Consider the following 18,981-nt stretch of genomic DNA (forward strand, 5'->3'; position numbering starts at 1 on the left):
GGCCCCGCCCCCTCCCGGGCACACCCCACCCTGCAGCAGGGGCAGGAGGGGCCCGCCTGGTGGGGCCACAGACAAGCTCTGACACTAAGGGCCATGGCCGGGGGCAGGCCCTCACAGCTCCACCTGCAAGGCTGGGGGTCTCACACAGGGGCCCCAACCTCCCCAACTCCCACGCAATCTCAGCCCTGCGTGGGTGATCTCGGGTGGGCAGCCCTCGTTTGGGAGGGCTGAAGGGGACGATCCAAGGACATGAGCGCAACCTGCCCCCCCGGGGGCACTGTCACTGAATGCCCTCTCGCCCTCTCGCCCTCCCATGGGTCCTGCACCCCCTGCCCCAGGTACCTGCTGGGGGCTCCCGCTGGCCAGGCCAGGGCTGTCTGTGTTCTTCTTGGTCACGGTGAGGACAAGATGGGTCCCTGCGGAGTCAGTGAGGAGGGGGGGTGGTGTGACCCCCTTGACAAGGCTGGGGCCCTGTGGGCCCAGCAGCAGCTGTGGGGCTGGGGCCGGTTCAGGCTCGGGCAGCACGGCTTCCTGCTTCACCACCACGACCGGGGGCACAAGGGCACACGTGTCTGTGTGGGGGCCGGCGGGGGCCGCAAGGCTGGGGCTGAAGGGGAGCTCAGGGCCTGGGGGCTGCCGGCTCAGCTGGCAGCTGGTGAAGCTGTTCTCCTGCTTCACCGCGGGGCCCAGAGTGACCAGGGCTGGGGCCGGCTCAGGCTCAGGCCCCACAGCCTCCTGCTTCACCACCACGGCCGGGGACACCAGGGCGCGGGTGTCTGCGTGGGGGGCGGCAGGGGCCGAGAGGCTGGGGCTGAAGGGGAGCTCAGGGCCTGGGGGCCGCCGGCTGAGCTGGCAGCTGGCCAGGCTGCTCTCCTGCTTCACCGCGGGGCCCGGGCCAAGCGGGGCGGGGGCGGGGGCGGGGGCCGGCTGCTGGGCCCGCTTCTCCTGCTCCAGCTGCAGCCTGAGCCACTCCACCAGCTGCTGCTTCTGCCGGAGCATGCGTGTCAGCTCCTCGATCTGCTTGTCCTTCTCCTGCAGCATCTGGTCCTTGTCCCGGCCCTCCAGCTCGGCCCGCGCCCCCGGGCTCCGGCAGCAGGCCCCAGGGCGGGGGCCCTCCTCCTTCACGAGGACCTGCAGCGGCGAGGCCTGCAGCGTGAGCTGGGTCACCGGAGACGTCACCATCTCGCCAAAGCTGTCCCCCGGCGTGGAGTTCTCGTCGCCTGTGCTGAGCAGTGACCGCTCTGAGGGGGTGGGGGAGACAGGGGGCGTGGAGCCCGTGCTGCCGAACTTCACCACACCGTTGCTGGTCACCGTGGCCACCACCACCTCGGCCGGGGCCAGGCCCGCTGCCACCAGGGCGGGCCCCGTGCTGAGCCGGGCAGTGGGGAAGGCGACCACCACCTCGCCCGCCTTGGGCAGGAGGGAGGTGGCGGGGACCTTGGGCGCTCCGGGGCTGGCAGGGGTGACCTGCTCCTGGTAAGCACGCAGGCGTTCAATCAGGTCTGTCTTGGTGCCCGAGACGGGCAGTGACCGCAACTTCAGCTCCTGCTTCAGCTCTGCCACCTGCGTAGGCACAGGAGTCAGGGCCACTGGGGTGCGGAGAGCAAGACCAGCCTCCATCCAGCGGGCCTCGTCTGTCTGGGCCCCACCAGCCACTTCAGACACATCAAGGCCCGGCCCTGCCACAGCCTGGAGGAAGAGGCCTGCTTCTGCGGCCCCTCCTCGCCGTCCTCGCCCCCTGGCTGGGCAGGACACATCCACAGCTGTCTCCAGCCCCAGCCTGCGCTCAACCAACACTCGCGTAAACACTCTGCGTCTCACAGATGAGAAGGCCCAACTCAGAGCAGTGAAATGACTCCTCGGAAGTCATACTGGTGACGTCGTGGTGGGCAGAGCTAGCAATGAGGCCCGGGTCTCGAGGATAAGGCCCGTGTTCAGCTCCCCACCCAAGGGCTGTGTCTTGCTGGGACCTGGGTCATGACTAGGAGGGAGCAGGCTGGTCCAGGGCACAAACTCTCGAGGGAGAATGTGACCCATCCCCCTTCTGACTAGGGCAGAGCATGCAGGCCAGGCCCAGGCATCTCCCACCCCCAAGGCCCAGGACACAGTGGGGTCTGTGCCCCAAGTGCGGCCGCTCTCTCCTAGGTGGACGCAGCACTCACAAAGCAGGTTCAGCGAGACGTCAGGAGCATGAGGAAAGAGCAGTGCTGCAGAGGAGCCCTGACCTGAGCCCCGGCTCGACCACCACCCGGGCCTGAAACCTCGAGCAAGCCTGTCCACCCCCTCCCCCAGGCCTCCGGCTGCTCACCCTGAAGCCAGGGTGACACCCCCGTTCCTCACACTGCACTGGAGGCTGGGAAATCAGAGGCACGCAAGTGCTTGGTGAGCACACGGCCCGGGACGAACACCAGCTGGTGTCTTCAATAACAACGATGATGATGAGCAGAGCCAGGTGAGCCTCCAGGCGGGCTCCAGGTGCCTCCGCTGCAGAGCCCAGAGTCCGGAGCCCCGCTCTGCCTTCTGTGGCCGTAGTCCCCAGCCGGCCGCCCTCCCTGCCTGACACCAAGCGCCTGACGGCCCCGTGAGAGGCTAGGCTGGCAGCGGCCAAGGCCACCAGGTGCAACCACCTACCTTCATGTCATCCAGGTTGGCGGGCAGGGCCCCCGGCTTGCCCGTCAGCGAGGTGCTGTTCTGTCGGACCAGCCCACTGGGCCCAGGGGCGCCTGAGCCGGAGCTGCTGCTGGTAGTGGAAAGGCTGCGCGACGGGGGGGCCCCAGCGCTGCCCCCTGCCTCCCCTGCCGGCCTGAGAGTAAAAAAGCACAGGAATGAGCCCGCGCCAGGCGTCGCCCTCGGCCTCTGCTGGGCCGGCTGGAGAGGGGCGCAGGGAAGGGCCCTGCTCCCGGACTGCTCTGATGGGACTGGGACCCAAGGGTCCCTGCCAGTCCAGGGTCACCCACACATCACCGGTCACCAGGCAGGCCTGTGGGCGGGCGGAGGGGCACCTATTTGGGCGGGGCCTTGAGTGGGCGGGGCGGCACCTACTTGGGTGGGGCCTGTGGGCAGGCTGGGCCTGTGAGCAGCAGAGTGGCACCTACTTGGGCGGGGCCTGTGGGCAGGGGGGGCCCATGGGCGGGGCCTGTGAGTGGGCAGGGCCTGTGAGCGGCAGGGTGGCACCTACTTGGGCGGGGCCTGTGGGCGGGCGGGGCCTGTGGGCGGGCGGGGCCGTGGGCGGGGCGGCACCAACTTGAATGGGGCCTGTGGGCAGGCGGGGCGGCACCTACTTGGGCGGGGCCTGTGGGCGTCGGGGCGGCACCTACTTGGGCGGGGCCTGTGGGCAGGCGGGGTCCTACTTGGGCGGGGCCTGTGGGCGGCGGGGCGGCACCTACTTGGGCGGGGCGGGCAGGATGGTCTGGTAGTTGTAGTGCTGCTGCTGCTGCTGCTGCTGCTGCTGGTTGAGGATCTGCAGCTGCAGGAAGAGCTGCTGCTGCTGCAGGATCTTGGCATAGGAGGAGTCCATGGGAGGAGCCCCCTTGTCCTGCTTTTGGTCCGGGGGGATGTACTGGTGGTACTTGAGCTTCTTCACCTTTGGCTTCAGCTCCTTGGCCTTCTTGCTGCGCTGCGACTTCTCACCGGCAGACTTGGGTTGGCTTTGCTGGGGGCGTGAGACAGAGGGCACCGTCAGGGGCCTGGGCAACTCCTGAGAGGGCTGTGCATCCGCCCTGCCAGAGAGCACCCCTCCCAAAGAAGAGGCCTCCTTGGTGCCCAGGAGTGCGCCCGGGATGGAGCGAGGGCTGATGAGGGGGCAGTGCAGTGACCCGCCCTGCTCTTCACAGAGGTTCCAGCCCAAATGCACAGACAGCCTCCCTATGACCCCGAGCACGGCGGAAACAGGACGCGGGGTGAAAGAGGGCCCCTGGGAGCTCGCACATCCACTCCACACGGGGTGCAGACTGGCGAGAACCCGGCCTTGCCAGGAGCCGGCCTGTCTACCGGAAGATGAAGCAGCGGCTCAGGGCAGTCAGTGGCTCGAGGTCACACAGTGGCTGTGACCTCGCCCACGAAGGAGCCGAGATCCAAGCCCAAGACTCCAAAAGCTCCTGTGTGCACCCACAGCCGGCACACAGGGCAGCCTCCCGCTGGGCCTCGAGAGTCCTCTGGGGTGAGGGCAGGTGGAGCTGAGTGCGGCGAGTGAGCAGGGAACAGGCCAGGCAGGACCGAGGGGGCCTCGCAGCATCTGCACAGAGACCCGCAGAGGGAAGGGTGGAGACTCCTTGCGGGGTCAGCGGGGGTCTGGTTAGGGGGCCCTGAGGACTGACAGGATGAGGAAAGAGGTGATCGACTAGGGGAAGAAGGGGCAGCAGAGCTGCAGCAGCCAAACAGTTTAACGGTTCAGGGTTCTGTGCTCTGACGGTGCCCCCCCCATGGCAGTGGGGAAGAGGGGCGGGGGGCCCGGGTGTGGAAAGGGGGAGAAAGCGAGGGGCCGCTGGGCCCAGAGCACACCGGGAGGACGGGCAGGGGCCCGCAGAGAGGCCCCAGCAAGGCTGAGGGTGCGAGAAAGGCTGAGAACGGCCAGGAGCACCTCACTGAGAGGGAGGGGGACAGGGAGCCCGGGGAAGCCACCAGAGAGGAGAGCGACCCAAGCCGTCAGAGGCAGCTGGGGCTCCTCTGGGGGAGGCTTCACAGCAGGGCTTCGGAGCCAGAGGCTGAGGCGCTTCCAGAAAAGAGGAAGTTAGATAAAGACACACACACGGCTCTCAGAGAGGCGAGGTGGGCAGAGGCAGGCACCCGACCTGTGGCGAGCGGCTGGGGGAGGAAATCTGGGGAAAACCTCAGGCGTCCGGGGGCCAGTCGGGGACAGACCACAGAGACGAGGAAGGCGCGGCCGGCTGCCCAGGGAGCGGCCGGGGCCCCCGGGGCCGGGAGGAGCAGGCCCGGGGCGGGGCGCCAGCCCAAAGGGACCAGGAGCACCTGGAGACACAGAGAGGGCTCGGCCAAGGCTGTGAGCAGCGGGAGGAATGTGGGCGGCTGGAGGCTCCAGGCCAGGGCCTACGCAGAGGGACTGCACATATCAGCCAAGCGCAGAAGCAAGTGGGGCTGGAAGGAAGGGCCCCTGCCTGGCAGGCGCGAAGCACAGGCTGAAGGGGGCAGGCAGGGCCAAGGCCCCAGAGGCCGAGGCAGGAGGCTCGGCTGGGCAGGGAGGCCCAGACGCTGGCTCATGGTGCTGCTGAACTCAACCTCACGGTCCAGCACCGAGTCCCCGTGCAAAGGTGCCCGTGGGTGTCTCGTGGGCTGAGGCTAACTGGGGCCCCTTCAGGTATTTCATGTCAGGACTTGGAGAAAGAGAATGAAGACGAACTCCCAGCACAGCTGGCCAGTGACTGTGGGCCCACCACCTCACTACTCGATCCCCTTAAGGCCTCATGAGGCCATGCATGGGGCGGGCAGGAGTGACAGCCTGCCCTGCGCTCAGTACACCGGGGCCATGACTGCGGCCAGCGTCCGCAGAGGGAGTGGGCAGGCCGCCTGTAGCCCCGTGGTGGCCTCTGCTGGTCCCTGACCAGGAGGAGAGGGTGAGCACCCCCACTGCAGACACTGTCCCCACACTGGAGTCAGCGAGGCATTAGGGGCGGGGGGCAGTGGGCTGGGGGTCTGTCTGTACCTTGATGAGGGTGGGGAGGGGCTTGGCGGTGGGGACCGCGGTTCCGTTGGTGAGGCTGGGAGGCAGAGGCGGCTGCTCTGCCAGGAAGAGCGTTTCTCCGGACTCTGGGCCCGCGGGGAGCTGAGACACGACCTGGGAGAGAGGTGGGGATGTGAGGACACCCCAGAAGCTGTACCACCTCCAGGCTCCAGCTGGTGCTGCAACCCTGCCTGGCCTGCCCGGAGGTGGGTGGCCGTCACCCTCTCTGATGGTCACTACTGAGGGCAGAGGAAGGAAGGCTGAGAAGAGTAGCCTCCAGGGTGGTGGTGGGAGGGGGGACTAGAAAAGGGGGAGCAGAGGGTGGAGGAAGCGTCACGGACCCGCACACACTCAGGAAAGGCAGCTGTTCTGCATGAGGGGACACGGGGCGGCGGGGAGGCCTCCGAATGTAACTCCGAGGGGCCTGCTGCCGACAACCCCCCTACCCGAGCTAGCGGGGCAGCTCCTCCCGGCTTCCCCGCCCCACCTGGGCCCAGGGAGGGACCTCGCCAGGGCAGCTCCAGCAGGTCTGGGCCCCTGGGGAGCGGAGGGGGGAAGCTCACCTGAGCGGGGGACACAGAGGTGGCACTGGGCGGCGGCTCGCTGACTCGGGCTTCCAGGGGCGACGGCACCGAGCCCTGGGACTCGTGGCTGGCAGGCTGCTCGGGCGATAAGGCGTCACTGCTGTCCTCGTCGAAGGACGAGCTGTCTGCTACTTTCGGGTAGTTCACCTGGCCCACTGGAAGCCAAGGCCCGGGTGAGACTCCTTCGGCTGAGGGCCCTGCTCCCCAGCCAGAGGCTGTCCTCTCGCCCCGCAGGCAGCAGGAGCAGGCAACTGGCAGCTGCCCTGCCTCTTGCACCCAAACGAGCTGGAGGAAAGCTCGTCCTTACGGCCCCGAAGTGAAGGCCAGGAGAGTCAGTCCTACCGGCCCTCACGGCGCTACCTCGGCAGCACAGGCCTGACCGCTGGCCCGCTAGGCCCCCTCGCCCCACCAGCCTGGAGGCCGCTCCTTGTAGCCCTCCTGTTTCTGCCCATCCTCTGCCCTCTAAGACAAGACGCAGCCGTGTTCAGTCTTCACGGTGAACGTCTGCCCACCCTCCCAAGCCTGTCCCCACCTCCACCTCCTGTTTCCTGGCTGTTGCAGGCACTGTATTTCCACCCTGGGGACCCTGCGAGGCAGGCTGAAGGAGTCTGGGAACAGCTATGGGGGTGCAGCTCCTCCCCTGGGCTGCCTGACTCTCCGAAGACCATGAACAGACCACTCTTTAGCCTCTGGTGGTTGTGCAGGTGGAGGGCAGGGCAGGGCAGGGCAGAGGAGGGGAGGAGGGCCGCCGGCTCGCCCAGGTAAAGCAGGGCCAGTGGCTCTCAAAGCCCCAGGGCCCGGGGGCAGCGAGGCCACTGCCCGCCCTCCCCGCTGTGAGGGCGCAGGGCCTGGAGGCCTGTGTGCCCGGGTTGGGGGGCCCAGTGTGGAAATAACAGACACAGAGGGAGGGGAAGAAGGGGACAGGGCAAGCAGGGCGTTCTACGACTCCTGTCACAACCCCGCGGCCATCAAGGTTAGAAGAGAAGCGCGGCACGAGCCGCCGTCCACACAGAGGCACCAGGTGCAGGGCTGAGCAGGGGCCACACCCCAGATGAGGAAGAGGAGCGATCTGGAGCGCTCCTCCTCCAGGGCCGTGACCCGAGGCCACGGGAACCTAGGCAGGATGCCCCTGAGCTTACACTCCCCCCGCAACCCACCAGGCTGACCCTCCTGGCCCCCCGAGGGGGCACAGCCTCTGACCACTGTGTGCCTCTTGCCAGCTGCTCAAGGCCCAGGTTCCTCCCCCAGCCTCTCACTCCCAGAGAGGGGACCAGCAGGACCAGGGAGCAGACGGAGGAGCCTCGGGTCTACCCCAATTCAGTCCAGGGGTCACTGCAGGGTCCTGCCCTGTGGGAGTTCATGGTCCAGGCTGTGCGGCACAGCCAATGCTTTGCTCTGTGTCTGTGTGGCCAGGCTCATGCAGGCCGGGCGCCCGGCCGACTCTTGGCAAACATTTATCAGATCTGGGATGGCGGGAGAGTCCAGAATGACCCTGGCCCAACCACTGGCTGTAACTAGGGGCTATTGTAGAACGAGCTGGAGATGTGGGTGGGAGCACACGGACATGAGATGGCTGGATGGCATCACTGACTCAATGGACATGGGTTTGGGTGGACTCCGGGAGTTGGTGATGGACAGGGAGGCCTGGCATGCTGCTGTCCATGGGGTCACAAAGAGTCGGACACGACTGAGCGACTGAACACTGACTCAAGGCAAGATGAACATGTGGGCGAAGTGGGGGATTCAGGGAAGCAGGTATTGAGACCCCCAGCTCAACCCACCTCTGCACTGGTGCAGGTGAGGCCCAGGCCTGCCTCTGCTGAGCCAGGCCCCGGGCCCCACCCGGCCTGCCTTGAGCCAACCCATGCCCTCCCATGCCCACTCTGCCCAGAGACCCAGCTCACACTTAGAGTGGGAGCACTGTAGCTGCCTCCCAGGGCAGATCTCAGGCCCACAGCAGCTACAGGAGCACGTCTGTCCCAACCTCGCCACGGTGAGGGGGTCAGGGGTGCACGCCTGACCGTGCGCAGGGCCCTGTGGCGCCCCTGCCCCTTTCTGACACCCCCCTTCCAGGTCGACGTGCAGGTGCTCCTCCTCCCCCGCAGATGCTTCAACTCCTGCTCAGGCTGCGCCCCCACCTTGGCCTCCCCTCCCCTCACGCCAGCCCCCACCGTCAGGGCTGGGCCGGGCGGCCCTTGGTCCACTGGGGCCTACTTCCCTGCTTGGGTCTGCACTCGGGCTTGAGCTCCGTAAGGCCCAGGGGCGTGGTCCGCCTCGTGGGGCCAGGGTCCGAGCACCTAGTGCCTCGCTCAGGTCTGTTGGCCTTTGTAAGCGAACTATCTGGGCAAAGGGTCAGGCTCCGAGAGGGGGCGTCACGAACGAAAAGGAGCAGCAGGCATGGTTTCTAGTTCTTGGCGTCTCCGTGTGCTCGCGCACACCAACCCTGATACCTGCCCACCTTCTCTGGGAAAGAGGGGAGGGCCCTGGGTTCAGAGATGGGGAGCGGACAGAGGCCTCGGTTACTGGCTTGGCGGCTCCGGCACGGCGCTGATCCATGGGGCCATGGGCGCTGACCCAGGCTCGCACGACCCGTTTGTCAGGCTCTGGTTCTCCACGCCTCGGCTCCCCTGCCCCAGGCTGAGCAGGAAGTCAGGGACCTCCCCATGTGCCGGCTAGCGGGTCCATGCAGGGCGGCCTGGCTCCTCACCAATGATGGCCTCCTTCAGGCTGGACTCCACAGGCAGGATATTCTTCTCCACCAGCTCCATGGGGCCAGGCCTCTGTGCGATCTTCTCATTGAGGTCATCTGCCAGCCTGGCTCTCTTCAGCTTCAGCTGCTTGGCTTGGAGGGAGGGCTCAGCCGAGGTCTCTGCATGTGGGAAAGGGTGGAGGAGGAAACAGGGGTGAGCGGGCTCTGCCCTGGAACCCCAGGGCACCTCCCCTTCCTGCCAGGGAAGGAGCACAGACCAGCAGAACCAGGCAGAGTGGGGGACCCGGTGTGAAGTTTCACGAGGACAGAGGGTGGGGGCCCCACTGAGGACAGTGTGTGGTCACACCCAACCGCGGTCACTAGGCACAGCAGGCCCAGACGACAGGACTTGCTGTGGGGGACAATGTGCCTCCCCGCTCTGGGCCTCGGTGGCTTCCTGCCACGTGCAGGGTTCAGACTAGGAAAGTCTTCTTCCAACTCCAAAGTGGATTCCAAACTAAACAAAAAAATGTATCGACTCAAGCCCAAACCTTTCCTTCCCTAGAATGAGGAAAGAAGTGTGTGGGCGGGGGCAGGCAGTTTGTCTGGGATGACCTCGCTTGTACTTCATTGGTGCTGGAGTAAATACCGGATAAATGCACGAATGGATGGAAGTAAATCCATGCTGGAGACATTGCTGGGGGAGAGGACAGCATACCCTGTTTTTGTGAGGAATGGGGGCAACTAGGGAGAGTGAACAAGAAACGCGGGTGGTGCAGGGTGCAAGCAGTGAGCAAGAGGGTTTGCATGAAGAAGCATTTCCAGTCTAACACACCTTCCAAAATGTGCATCCTGACCAGCTCTGATCTCTCCGGCCGGGAACGGATCTTCCGTTTCAGGTAGTCCTCTGTCTGCGGAAAAAACACACCGAGCAGCTCTCAGATGCAGGTCACAAGCTTAAGGCCTGGACAAGACCAAAAGGTAGCCGTGGCTTCAGTGGGTGACCTCGGCCGCCCCAGGAGCTCAGCCTGGACACTGCTGGGTCCCGAGGCCTGGGGAGGGTGCATCCACTTTCAAGGCACCTGTTGAGGGCTTCGTCCTCCTGTGAGGACCATCTGTCTCTCTGAGGCTGAACTACTAATATATGTTCTAATCTATGACTTTTATTATCATAAAAGTAATATGAGTTCATTAAAGAAAATTTTAAAAATTAGACAACAATAAAAAAAACATGTAATTATCCACTGTTAGTACTTAGGGATATTTGTTTCTAGTCATTCTTCCATGCAGAAGATAGGTTTAATTTTGCAGAGCTCTAATCATACTGAATATAACTCTGCATCTTATTTCAAAATCTCTGGCACTGCCTGACACCACAAGCATTTTCTGTTCACTCTGAACTAATTTTGATATGTGATGTCATAGTTCTAGTTCCTTAAAGTCTAATGTCCTCATTTCTGCACTTATGAGACTCCAGGCAAATTAAACCATTGCCCCAACAGTCCTAGAGCCAGCCCACTGCCCAGCGCTCCTGGTATGGCGTGTATGTGCCTGGATCTGTCTCACTCTAGAGCCTGTGTTCTGCCCACTGCCCAGCGCTCCTGGCGTGTATGTGCCCTGGATCTGTCTCACTCTAGAGCCTGTGTTCTTAAGCTTTGCACCAGAATGTTTCAAGCCATCGGCCAAGACCATCACCTCTCCTACCCAGCACGTTAGGAGAGGACAGGGCAGAGGCGGGTAGAGTAGAATAGGGTGGAGAATGAAGTGCCAGAGCAGACGTCACGCCTGCAGCAAGGTCCAGACTTGCTCCCTGGCCTGGCCACGTGCCTAGCCCTGTGGTGCCGAGCTCCCAGGAGATGGCTTATGGCGGCCCTGGGCTCAGGGCCTATCACCCATCTGTGGTGGGCAGAAGTGCTGCCCTGGCTGCTAGAGAAGAAAGCAGAGCAGATTCTGGCCAGAGCCGGTCTTTACAGACAGCAGGGGGAGGAGGCCCATGTACTGAGGAAGAAACACCTGGAGTCCACAGACCAAGGTTAGACCCTGGCTCACCACTGACTAGCTGGACAAGTTAGCTAACCTCTCTTAGCTGCATCTATTAAGGTGAAGATAGACACCTAATACATAAGAGCTGCTGCTGCTGCTAAGTCGCTTCAGTCAAGTGCGACCCCATAGACGGCAGGCCACCAGGCTCCCCTGTCCCTGGGACTGTCCAGGCAAGAACACTGGAGTGGGTTGCCATTTCCTTCTCCAATGCATGAAAGTGAAAACTGAAAGTGAAGTCGCTCAGTCGCGTCCGATGCTTAGCAACCCTATGGACTGCAGCCTACCAGGCTCCTCCATCCATGGGATTTTCCAGGCAGGAGTGCTGGAGTGGGGTGCCATCGCCTTCCCCTCATAAGAACTGCAGTGACCCTAAACACGAAAAGGACAGAATTGCACCTTTTCTCATCAGGTCACATTCACTCCTTGCCTTGGAGAAGCAGGCCAGGAAGTGGCGCCAAGTCTTAAGACTGGGTAGGAGGCGCAGGCAAGGCCATTCCTCATACTCCCTCATCCTCCGGCCGGTACAACAGTGCAGCCAGCCACTCCTTTCATTCCCAGCACCGGGGACCTCATTCTTCCCGCTCACTCTAAGAATTCATCATCATTTTCCTTAGAAGTTGGTTAAAAATAAGATAAAAACAGAAGACCGTAGGATGAGCCCTGGAGGTAAGCGATTCAGAGTCTGACAGAGCTGTGGCCCCGGGCAGCCCGCGAGCCTCCATCTGCGGAGGTTCCCCTCCCTTGACTTTTACATAAAAGAAAAAGTGCCGGGCCGAGAGGGGGAAGCACGCTCTGGCCACTTCCCCCTCTCCACCCACGCGAGGCAGCAGACCACCCCCGAGGCCCCTGGGGGAACTGAAACCGAGGGGGACAGAGCAGCAAGCCAGGTGCGGCAGCGTGAGCCGGCGCCCAGGGGCCCAGCTTCCGCTTCCACGGCCTGCAGTGGACCCTGGCTGCTCAGGGAACGGGGAGGTCTCCAGGCCCACCTGGAGTCACGAGAGCAGTGCGGCCAGACACGGAGGGACTGCCACTCAGCAAGCCTTCCCGTGGCCGGTGTTTACGTCCTAACAGCCACCAAAGGCCAAGTGGAATCCAAGCGTGGAAAATACCAGCGGTCTCCAAACCCAGAGGAGGCTGGCACCCATGACACACCCTTGGATGTACCAGAGGAGGACACTCCTTCTGATCATGGTCTAAACCTTCAGGCTGGCAGACACTGGGGTGGGACGAAGCGGAAAGGCATAGCTTTCTGTTGGGAACTGTGAGGCCGGGGCGGACCCTGGGGACCACGCCAGGCTGGAGGGAAGATGGCGGCAGCACAATGGGCTCTGGTGGGGCTCGTGGTGGGGGTCCCTGGAAGAAAGATGCCTTACCCTGGCCCGCTCCAAGCTCCTTCTCTGCTCATGAAACGCAGCTGGACTTTTCAAAGCTGTTGGGAGAAGAACCGTACAATAATTACATCAGAGTGAAGCATCAGGCCTGCTGCTATAGCTCACAGTGGAGAGGCGTCTTGATTCAGGTTCACTTCAGCAGCACTGTTCACGTCGGCTGATGGGAAGGAGAAAGTGGCACCTGAGTAAGCACGCATCTTTACGGCTCAGCTGCCCCATCACTACAATCCTGGTGATTCCATTCTCATGGGGAATGGCCACTGCTAAGGTGCACCCACGGAACGTAGCCCTAACACAACCCTTACGGAGCTGCCAACCCTGGAAGACGGGGACACAGAGTATGCCTGCAGGTCAGGCGCCCCCACTGTCCTCCTTCAGCCTCATCAGGGATCACCACACGACCAAACGTTGTGACTGAGGCAGCCCAACCAAAAGGACGTACATCTACTCAGTGCCGTGTCCTTCCTTGGTTCAGCTGGTGGTTAACAGTGCTGCTAAAATTAACTTGCGTTGAAAATCATGCATTAACTTGCATGAAATCATCTTGAAGGACTAAGACCTTCACCGGGCTTGTGTGGCTGACTGCGGTGCTCACAACCAGCGGCTGACCAGGAGGCCCCCCGGGAGCCCCGTCAGGGACCCGGCTCTATTCTGGGGCAACCGCCCCACGGGCCACAGCTCGCCACTCGGCAAAGCATGCTGGCGGCAGGGAGACCGGAGACGGACCCTCTACAAATGCAGCGCTGCGAAGCCAGTTCAGCAAATGATGAGTGGGGATACCCTGAGCTTGAACAGGGAACGGCTGGCCTGGCTCACTTCAAGAAATTCACCAGACGGGGGTCAGTTTCAGTTCTGCTGCCCCAGGTTTCAGAGCAGCTGTGAGACGGTGTGGAGGGGCTGCTGGCTGTGGTGCGGGAGCAGGGTGAGGAGACGCTACAAGTAGCCAGGGCACAGACTTGACCCCATCCTGCTGGGGCCCCTGCCCCACCCCACCCCCGCACCCCTGCCCCTGCCCCCACCGGGCCGCAACTGCAGCCGAACCAGAAGGAAGTGCCAAAAGTCCCCGCAGTCGTGTTTTTTTTTTTTAAGTTTTAAAATCTTAGGATACAAAAGAAACCATCATTTTTGAAAGGTCAGCTGAGAGTACCCCACCTCCTAAACAGCAGGGGGAGCTCTAGATTTATAACAAACGATCACTAAGGAAAACCAGCACACAGGCTCCCTCACCAAGCTCCCAGAGCCCGCCCAGCTCCGGTCTGAAGCTCTGGGCATCTCTGCGGGCCACCAGGCCAGCCTGCATCTGCTTCCGCTGAGTACAGCTGGCGAAAGTCCAGCATCAGCCTCCGAGAGCCCTGCTGGGCGTGGGGTGACAGACAGCCGTGCTCTTGCAGAGGACGGTAAGGACCAAGAAGCAGAGGGAAACTCAGTGTCTGCCGCCCCGCCCCCGGCTGCCCTTCTGCCTTCTTCTCCACAGCTCATCGCCGTCTGACACTCTGGAGAGTCTCAGCAGTATCCTTCTAACTTACTGCCAGCCAGCTCCCTCGGGCACGGCAGGGGCCCGTGTCCTCCTTTCCTCTCCGACAGTAACCCCAGCGCCGCCGAGGGCACCCAGCGCATGGCTCATTCAGTGATCTGCTGGCTATTCCACGTGGAATGGACACACAGTTGTGCCCTGGAGGACTCTGTGAGCTCTCAACTTCCCCTTGAGCAGCCAGGATTAAGCTCTCATCTGGGTTCGAAACCTCACAGGGGTCCCCAACAGAAAATGAAGACGTCCGTGTTCCTGCCGCTGCTGGCGTGACGGGGGGATCGCCTGCGCTCTGGCTCTCGTCTTCTGCAGAGTGGACTCCGCCCACTTCCGAATCCCCATGTCGCTCTCTGGGGCCGGGGGCGCCCTCACCACCGCGGGTAGGGCGCTGCTGGCATCCTGCACGGTGAGCCAGCTGGGCCCTGGGTTAGATCCCCACAGGGGCTAGCGAGTTTCTGCACCAGTCTTGGTGCCGGCCGCGCCAGAGCCTACTCTGCTGCCCCGGGCAGGCACACACCCAGCCTCTGGAGTGCCAGCTCACGCTGCGCAGACTTTCCCGACGGGAAAGGCCTGTGTTGCCCTCAGGCCCGCCACATGTGCGGTGGAGAGTGGGGACGCGCGCCAGGGGCAGCTGACTTCCTGTGCGGCTCCATTTTCGTGCCAGCGAGATGCTGTGGCGTGCCATTCTGGACACTCTGAAGTGCTGTCCAGTCGAATGTTCCCAGTGACTCCACGTGGCGTGCGGTGCTGTTGGCAGCCGTGGGCAGGCTCAGAAATGGGAGGAAAGGCAGTGAGTGGCAGAGTAAGGTCCTCAACCTCATCCTCTCTCACCTTCAGGCCGGCGTTCTTTCTCTCCTCTGGGCTGGTTTCTTAATTTCTTCAGAAGGTGGAGAAGGATGGCCCCACTGGATGTGGAGGCAGGGAGGCTGAGAAGCAGGGCAGAGGGCAGGCGGTGTGGCAAGGCCGGCTTGACCACCATGCTGAGCACAAACCGCTGGGAGGGAGGCTCAGAGGAGGGCTGCAGTGACTGCAGGTCACAGAGCCACGGTCAGAAAGATGAGCTCACATGAGGCTGAAGGCGCAGCCTCCAGCACTGATACCAGGAGGTGAGCCAGGAGGGCAATGAAGACCAGAGTAGCTTCTCAGTTCCTCAGAGCTTGAGCAAAAGAACCAGCAATGAAGACCCCCGCAAAAAATTCACACAATGATCACTGATCCCCAAAGATAGCTTCATTTTATAACGTTAGAATCTCATTGAATCTTAACAACCACGAGGCAGGTACCACTCTTCCAATCTACCCATGAGGAAACTAACACTGCAGAGACCTGTGAGGCCTTTCACCGGGTAGAGGACCCCAACCCAGATGACAGGTGAGTAGGACTCTGTCAGCCCCTGAAGAGCCCACTCTGCGCTCCCCATGTCTAATTCTGCTCTCTGAGAGCAAGTTCAGCGAATTCGAGAGCCACTTCCAGGAAGGCAAAGGAGGATGGGGCGATGGCCCCTCTTGTCGGGACTCCTAGAAGGCGCTTCTGAGGCCCGTTTGGGGATGCCTGGAGCTGGGTAGCCAGTGCTCTCGGAAGACTGGGGCACGTGGTGGAGAGGCCACCCCTGAACATATCTGGCCAGGTTTGCTAAAAGCCGTGGCTATGGAGGGTCGCCTAGTGGGGGGTAGGGGTGATAACACTAAGCGCTGGGCTTTCTTGATATGGAAGCAGGTGGCAGTGTCAAGCCATGATCACCACACACTTGTCCACTACGGGAACGAGACACAAGGAAGCACAGCAACACAGAAAGTACATTATGAAGTTCAGGCCTCTACGAGCTGTGGAAAATGCCCAAAGACTCAAAAGTTAATCCGTTAAGTGTGTGTCTGAGTCCGAGGGCGGTGTTCACCTTAGACTCGTGTCTTCCCGCGCCACACTGCCTTAATGGCTTTGCCTGAGGAGCCCAGGCACTGCTCACTTGGAACTTTTATTTTCCCAGAAACTCCGAGAAGGCAGTCTCTGAGAGAGACATCCCCGGCCCTCTAAACCAACGCAAGCCCAAGAACTGCACATGGCTATCTACAAGGATACACGTTTGGTGTCATTGGGCACTGAAACAGGATTCTTCATTCCCATCTTCCCGAAACTGGTTTCCTGGGATGCGTGCACGGCTTTGTGTGAACACAGGGAGGAGTGCAAACACGCACTGAAAGGAAACAGCAGCAAGGAGATCAAACGTGTGCAAGTGCCTAAGCGGTGCGGTGCTCCTGACCCCAGTTTCGGCCCCGGCTGGCTCTAAGCACCAGCCACATACCCTGTTCCTCCTCTTCAGCGCCCGTCTTCCTTCTCCCTGAACAGATCTGCTGCGTTAACTGAGGTCATTTGTGACATAAAAAGAGAAGAAACTGCTTCAATTTCCTTTCTCAAAGGAAAGGAGATTTCTGCTTCCCAGGGGCAGCTGGGTGCTGTGCTGGGCGCAGTTCTCAGGAGCACGGGCCGAGTGACGGAAGCGTGAGCACGAGGAGCCTTCAGGACCTACCCAGCAGGGAAGCGCAGCTCTCTCCCGCCACCAGCCCCAAATGCAGACAGTGCAACGCCTCCTGCAAGCCACAGGCGCTGCTGGAAATGCTGTTCAGCAAGAACGGCAGCAACGAACGACCAAGACTCATTTCCTCATCACTGTCATTAAGGAATATATCAGGTGCCTGGGTCTGAATGTCACTTTATTAGGTGCTGACATAATAAACACAAAAATGATCACTCCCGTTCTCAGGAAGACACCATGCTAGAACTAAAGCTCACCACCCATTCTGTACGCAGAGGAACTCAAAGGCTGCGAACCCAGGACACCTCAGAGAGGTCAACAGACTGCAACGGGCCAGGCAAGCCTGGGGGCTCTCTGTCCATGGCAGAAGCACCAGGCCTGCGCACAGGGCATCAGTGGGGGCTGGTGTGTGTGGCGGGGGGTGGTGAGGGAATGGGGAACAAACGTACTTAACAACTCAGGTGGGAAACGAGAGCCAGATCCATCCATCCATCTAATAGAGCATTCTTACGCAGCTACTGCGCTAGTTACTGAGGACAAGGGTGGACAGGATGGAGTCCCAGCCCTCTACGGCAGCTCGCGATCTGGTCACAAAAGACAAATGACAGCATAAGAGAGAAGTGCAGGTGCAGACGTAACTGAAACGACTACATAAGGCAGAAGAGGCAAAATTCTGCCTGAGGAAAGAAGTGTTGGAACTGTCCGGGTAGATTTAGAGAGAAAACCCAAATGAAGGGAACAGAAATACCACAGGCAGACAAGGAAGGGAGTGGGTCGGTCACCCGAGAGCACAGCAACTTCACGGGACTACAGGTGGGTGGTCTGACGCGGCAGGTCGCGGGCGTTCACGTGGTGATCACAAGGCTTGGGGGGTGGGGGCGGGCCCAGCCCCTGAAGAGCTCTAATGAGCCGTCGCAGGGCCTGCATCAGGGGAGCCGAGAAGACATACTTTGCCATACTCCTCCCACTGAGTACAAATGAACACTCCAGACCTTCTATGATAGGGTCTGAAAGGTGGAGAGAAGGTGACAGACTGGCCAGGGACTTTGGAACCCGAAGCAGGACACAGTGGCGGGTCCCTCGAGTTTCCTTTTTGCCTCACACATCCCAGATTTGGAGCTGACGAGGCCAGCAACCTGGAGATGCTGATGGAAGCGGGCAAAAAAGCCCCAACAAAACCTACCCTCGCTAGCCACGGAACCAGGAAAAGGGCATCCCAGCAAGAGCGAGCTTAGACAATAATCATGCTACTCCAGCCAGACACCACTGTGAAAGCCCCACCCCTGCCAGGAAAGGCCAAGCGGGAGTCTAGACCTCCACCCCTCCACAGCTGTGGTGAAGCGCCCCAGTCCTCCTGCCAGGGCCGAGGAGGAAGCTGCCCCCAACCCAAGGAGTAAGTGCAGACCACGTGGGGAGTTATATCCCCACAAGCAGTAAGGAGAACCCCTCCCCACTGAGGGGGCTGTCAGGGGAGGACTGGTGAGGAGTCAGGATGTCCACCATCACAAGCTCACCTCCAACCCACAGAAATGTCTAACACTGTGTCATCCAAGCTTTGGAAGGGGAGGAAAAAGATGGATAGGAAAGGTACTTAGATAAATGGCTGAAAACTTCCCAAATTTGGCAAGAGACATAAGCCTACAGATTCAAGAAGCTGGAGTAAATCCCAAACGAGTTAAAGTCAAAAGAAATACATGCCAGGATACATCATAACTAAACTTCTGAAAGCTAAAAACACAGGCGGAACCATGAAAACAGAGAGGAGACAATCTGAATGAGAGCAGTTCTCTCCCTCATCAGAGGCCATGGAGGCCACCCCACCAACCATCCCACCAACCAGGCGAGGGGCATGACCAAGTACACGGAGGGGTGTGGAGTTATTTCTAACTTGATATTTTGTGTCAAAAATAAAGTGGAAAAAAAAAATTAAGTGAGGAGAAACACACCTAGTAACTGGTTGTGTATTCACTTCACTGTGCGTGTCTGCACTCTTTCCTGCACTAGCCACTTTTCATTCTCAACTTTCCAAACTTACAGATCACTGAAAGGGCAAGTGATAACCAACCTTACAACTCTGGCCTAGACTCACCGGGCACCTTTCAGCCACATTTGCGTTCTCTCTCCTGTGCACACATGTGCACACACAGACGGTTTTGTTGGTTTGTTGATGAAATCACTTGACAGTGAGCTGCAGATCAGTCGTCCCTTGGCATCTGCAGGTGACTGGCTCCAGGATCCCCCATGAACACCAGAGCCCACGGGCGCACAAGCTCCTTACACAAGATGCACGGAACCTATGCACATTTCCCCATGTACTTTAAATCGTCTCCACTTACGACCCCTAATACAAAGCGACTGCTATGCAAATAGTTTCCAGTGTGTGGCCAATTCAAGTTTTTTGGAACTTTCTGGGATTTTTTCCCCCAAATATTTTCAATCTATGGTTGGTTGAATCCACCACCTGTAGATACAGAGTGATGACCACCAATCATAATATTTTATCCCTAAATTCTACATATGCATTTCTTAAGAATAAAGG

At 60.7% G+C, this 18,981-nt stretch overlaps 1 protein-coding gene across 3 annotated transcripts in view; it reads right to left on the reverse strand.

The window, feature by feature from the left end:
* MRTFA (myocardin related transcription factor A) overlaps positions 1–18,981 on the reverse strand; it is a 203,811-nt gene that overhangs the window by 5,301 nt on the left and 179,529 nt on the right. For 2 of the 3 annotated variants that reach the window (XM_052641221.1, XM_052641222.1), the window contains 8 exons: positions 12,367–12,422; positions 9,786–9,861; positions 8,969–9,130; positions 6,241–6,416; positions 5,660–5,791; positions 3,387–3,652; positions 2,632–2,803; positions 343–1,563 (listed from right to left, as the gene is read on the reverse strand). In XM_052641221.1, coding sequence (XP_052497181.1) covers positions 343–1,563; positions 2,632–2,803; positions 3,387–3,652; positions 5,660–5,791; positions 6,241–6,416; positions 8,969–9,130; positions 9,786–9,861; positions 12,367–12,422 — 2,261 coding nt within the window. The remainder of the gene's footprint in view (positions 1–342; positions 1,564–2,631; positions 2,804–3,386; positions 3,653–5,659; positions 5,792–6,240; positions 6,417–8,968; positions 9,131–9,785; positions 9,862–12,366; positions 12,423–18,981) is intronic. The other variant, XM_052641223.1, reaches the window with a different exon arrangement.

Source organism: Budorcas taxicolor, chromosome 5 (assembly GCF_023091745.1).
Source record: "Budorcas taxicolor isolate Tak-1 chromosome 5, Takin1.1, whole genome shotgun sequence".
Classification (NCBI taxonomy): domain Eukaryota; kingdom Metazoa; phylum Chordata; class Mammalia; order Artiodactyla; family Bovidae; genus Budorcas; species Budorcas taxicolor.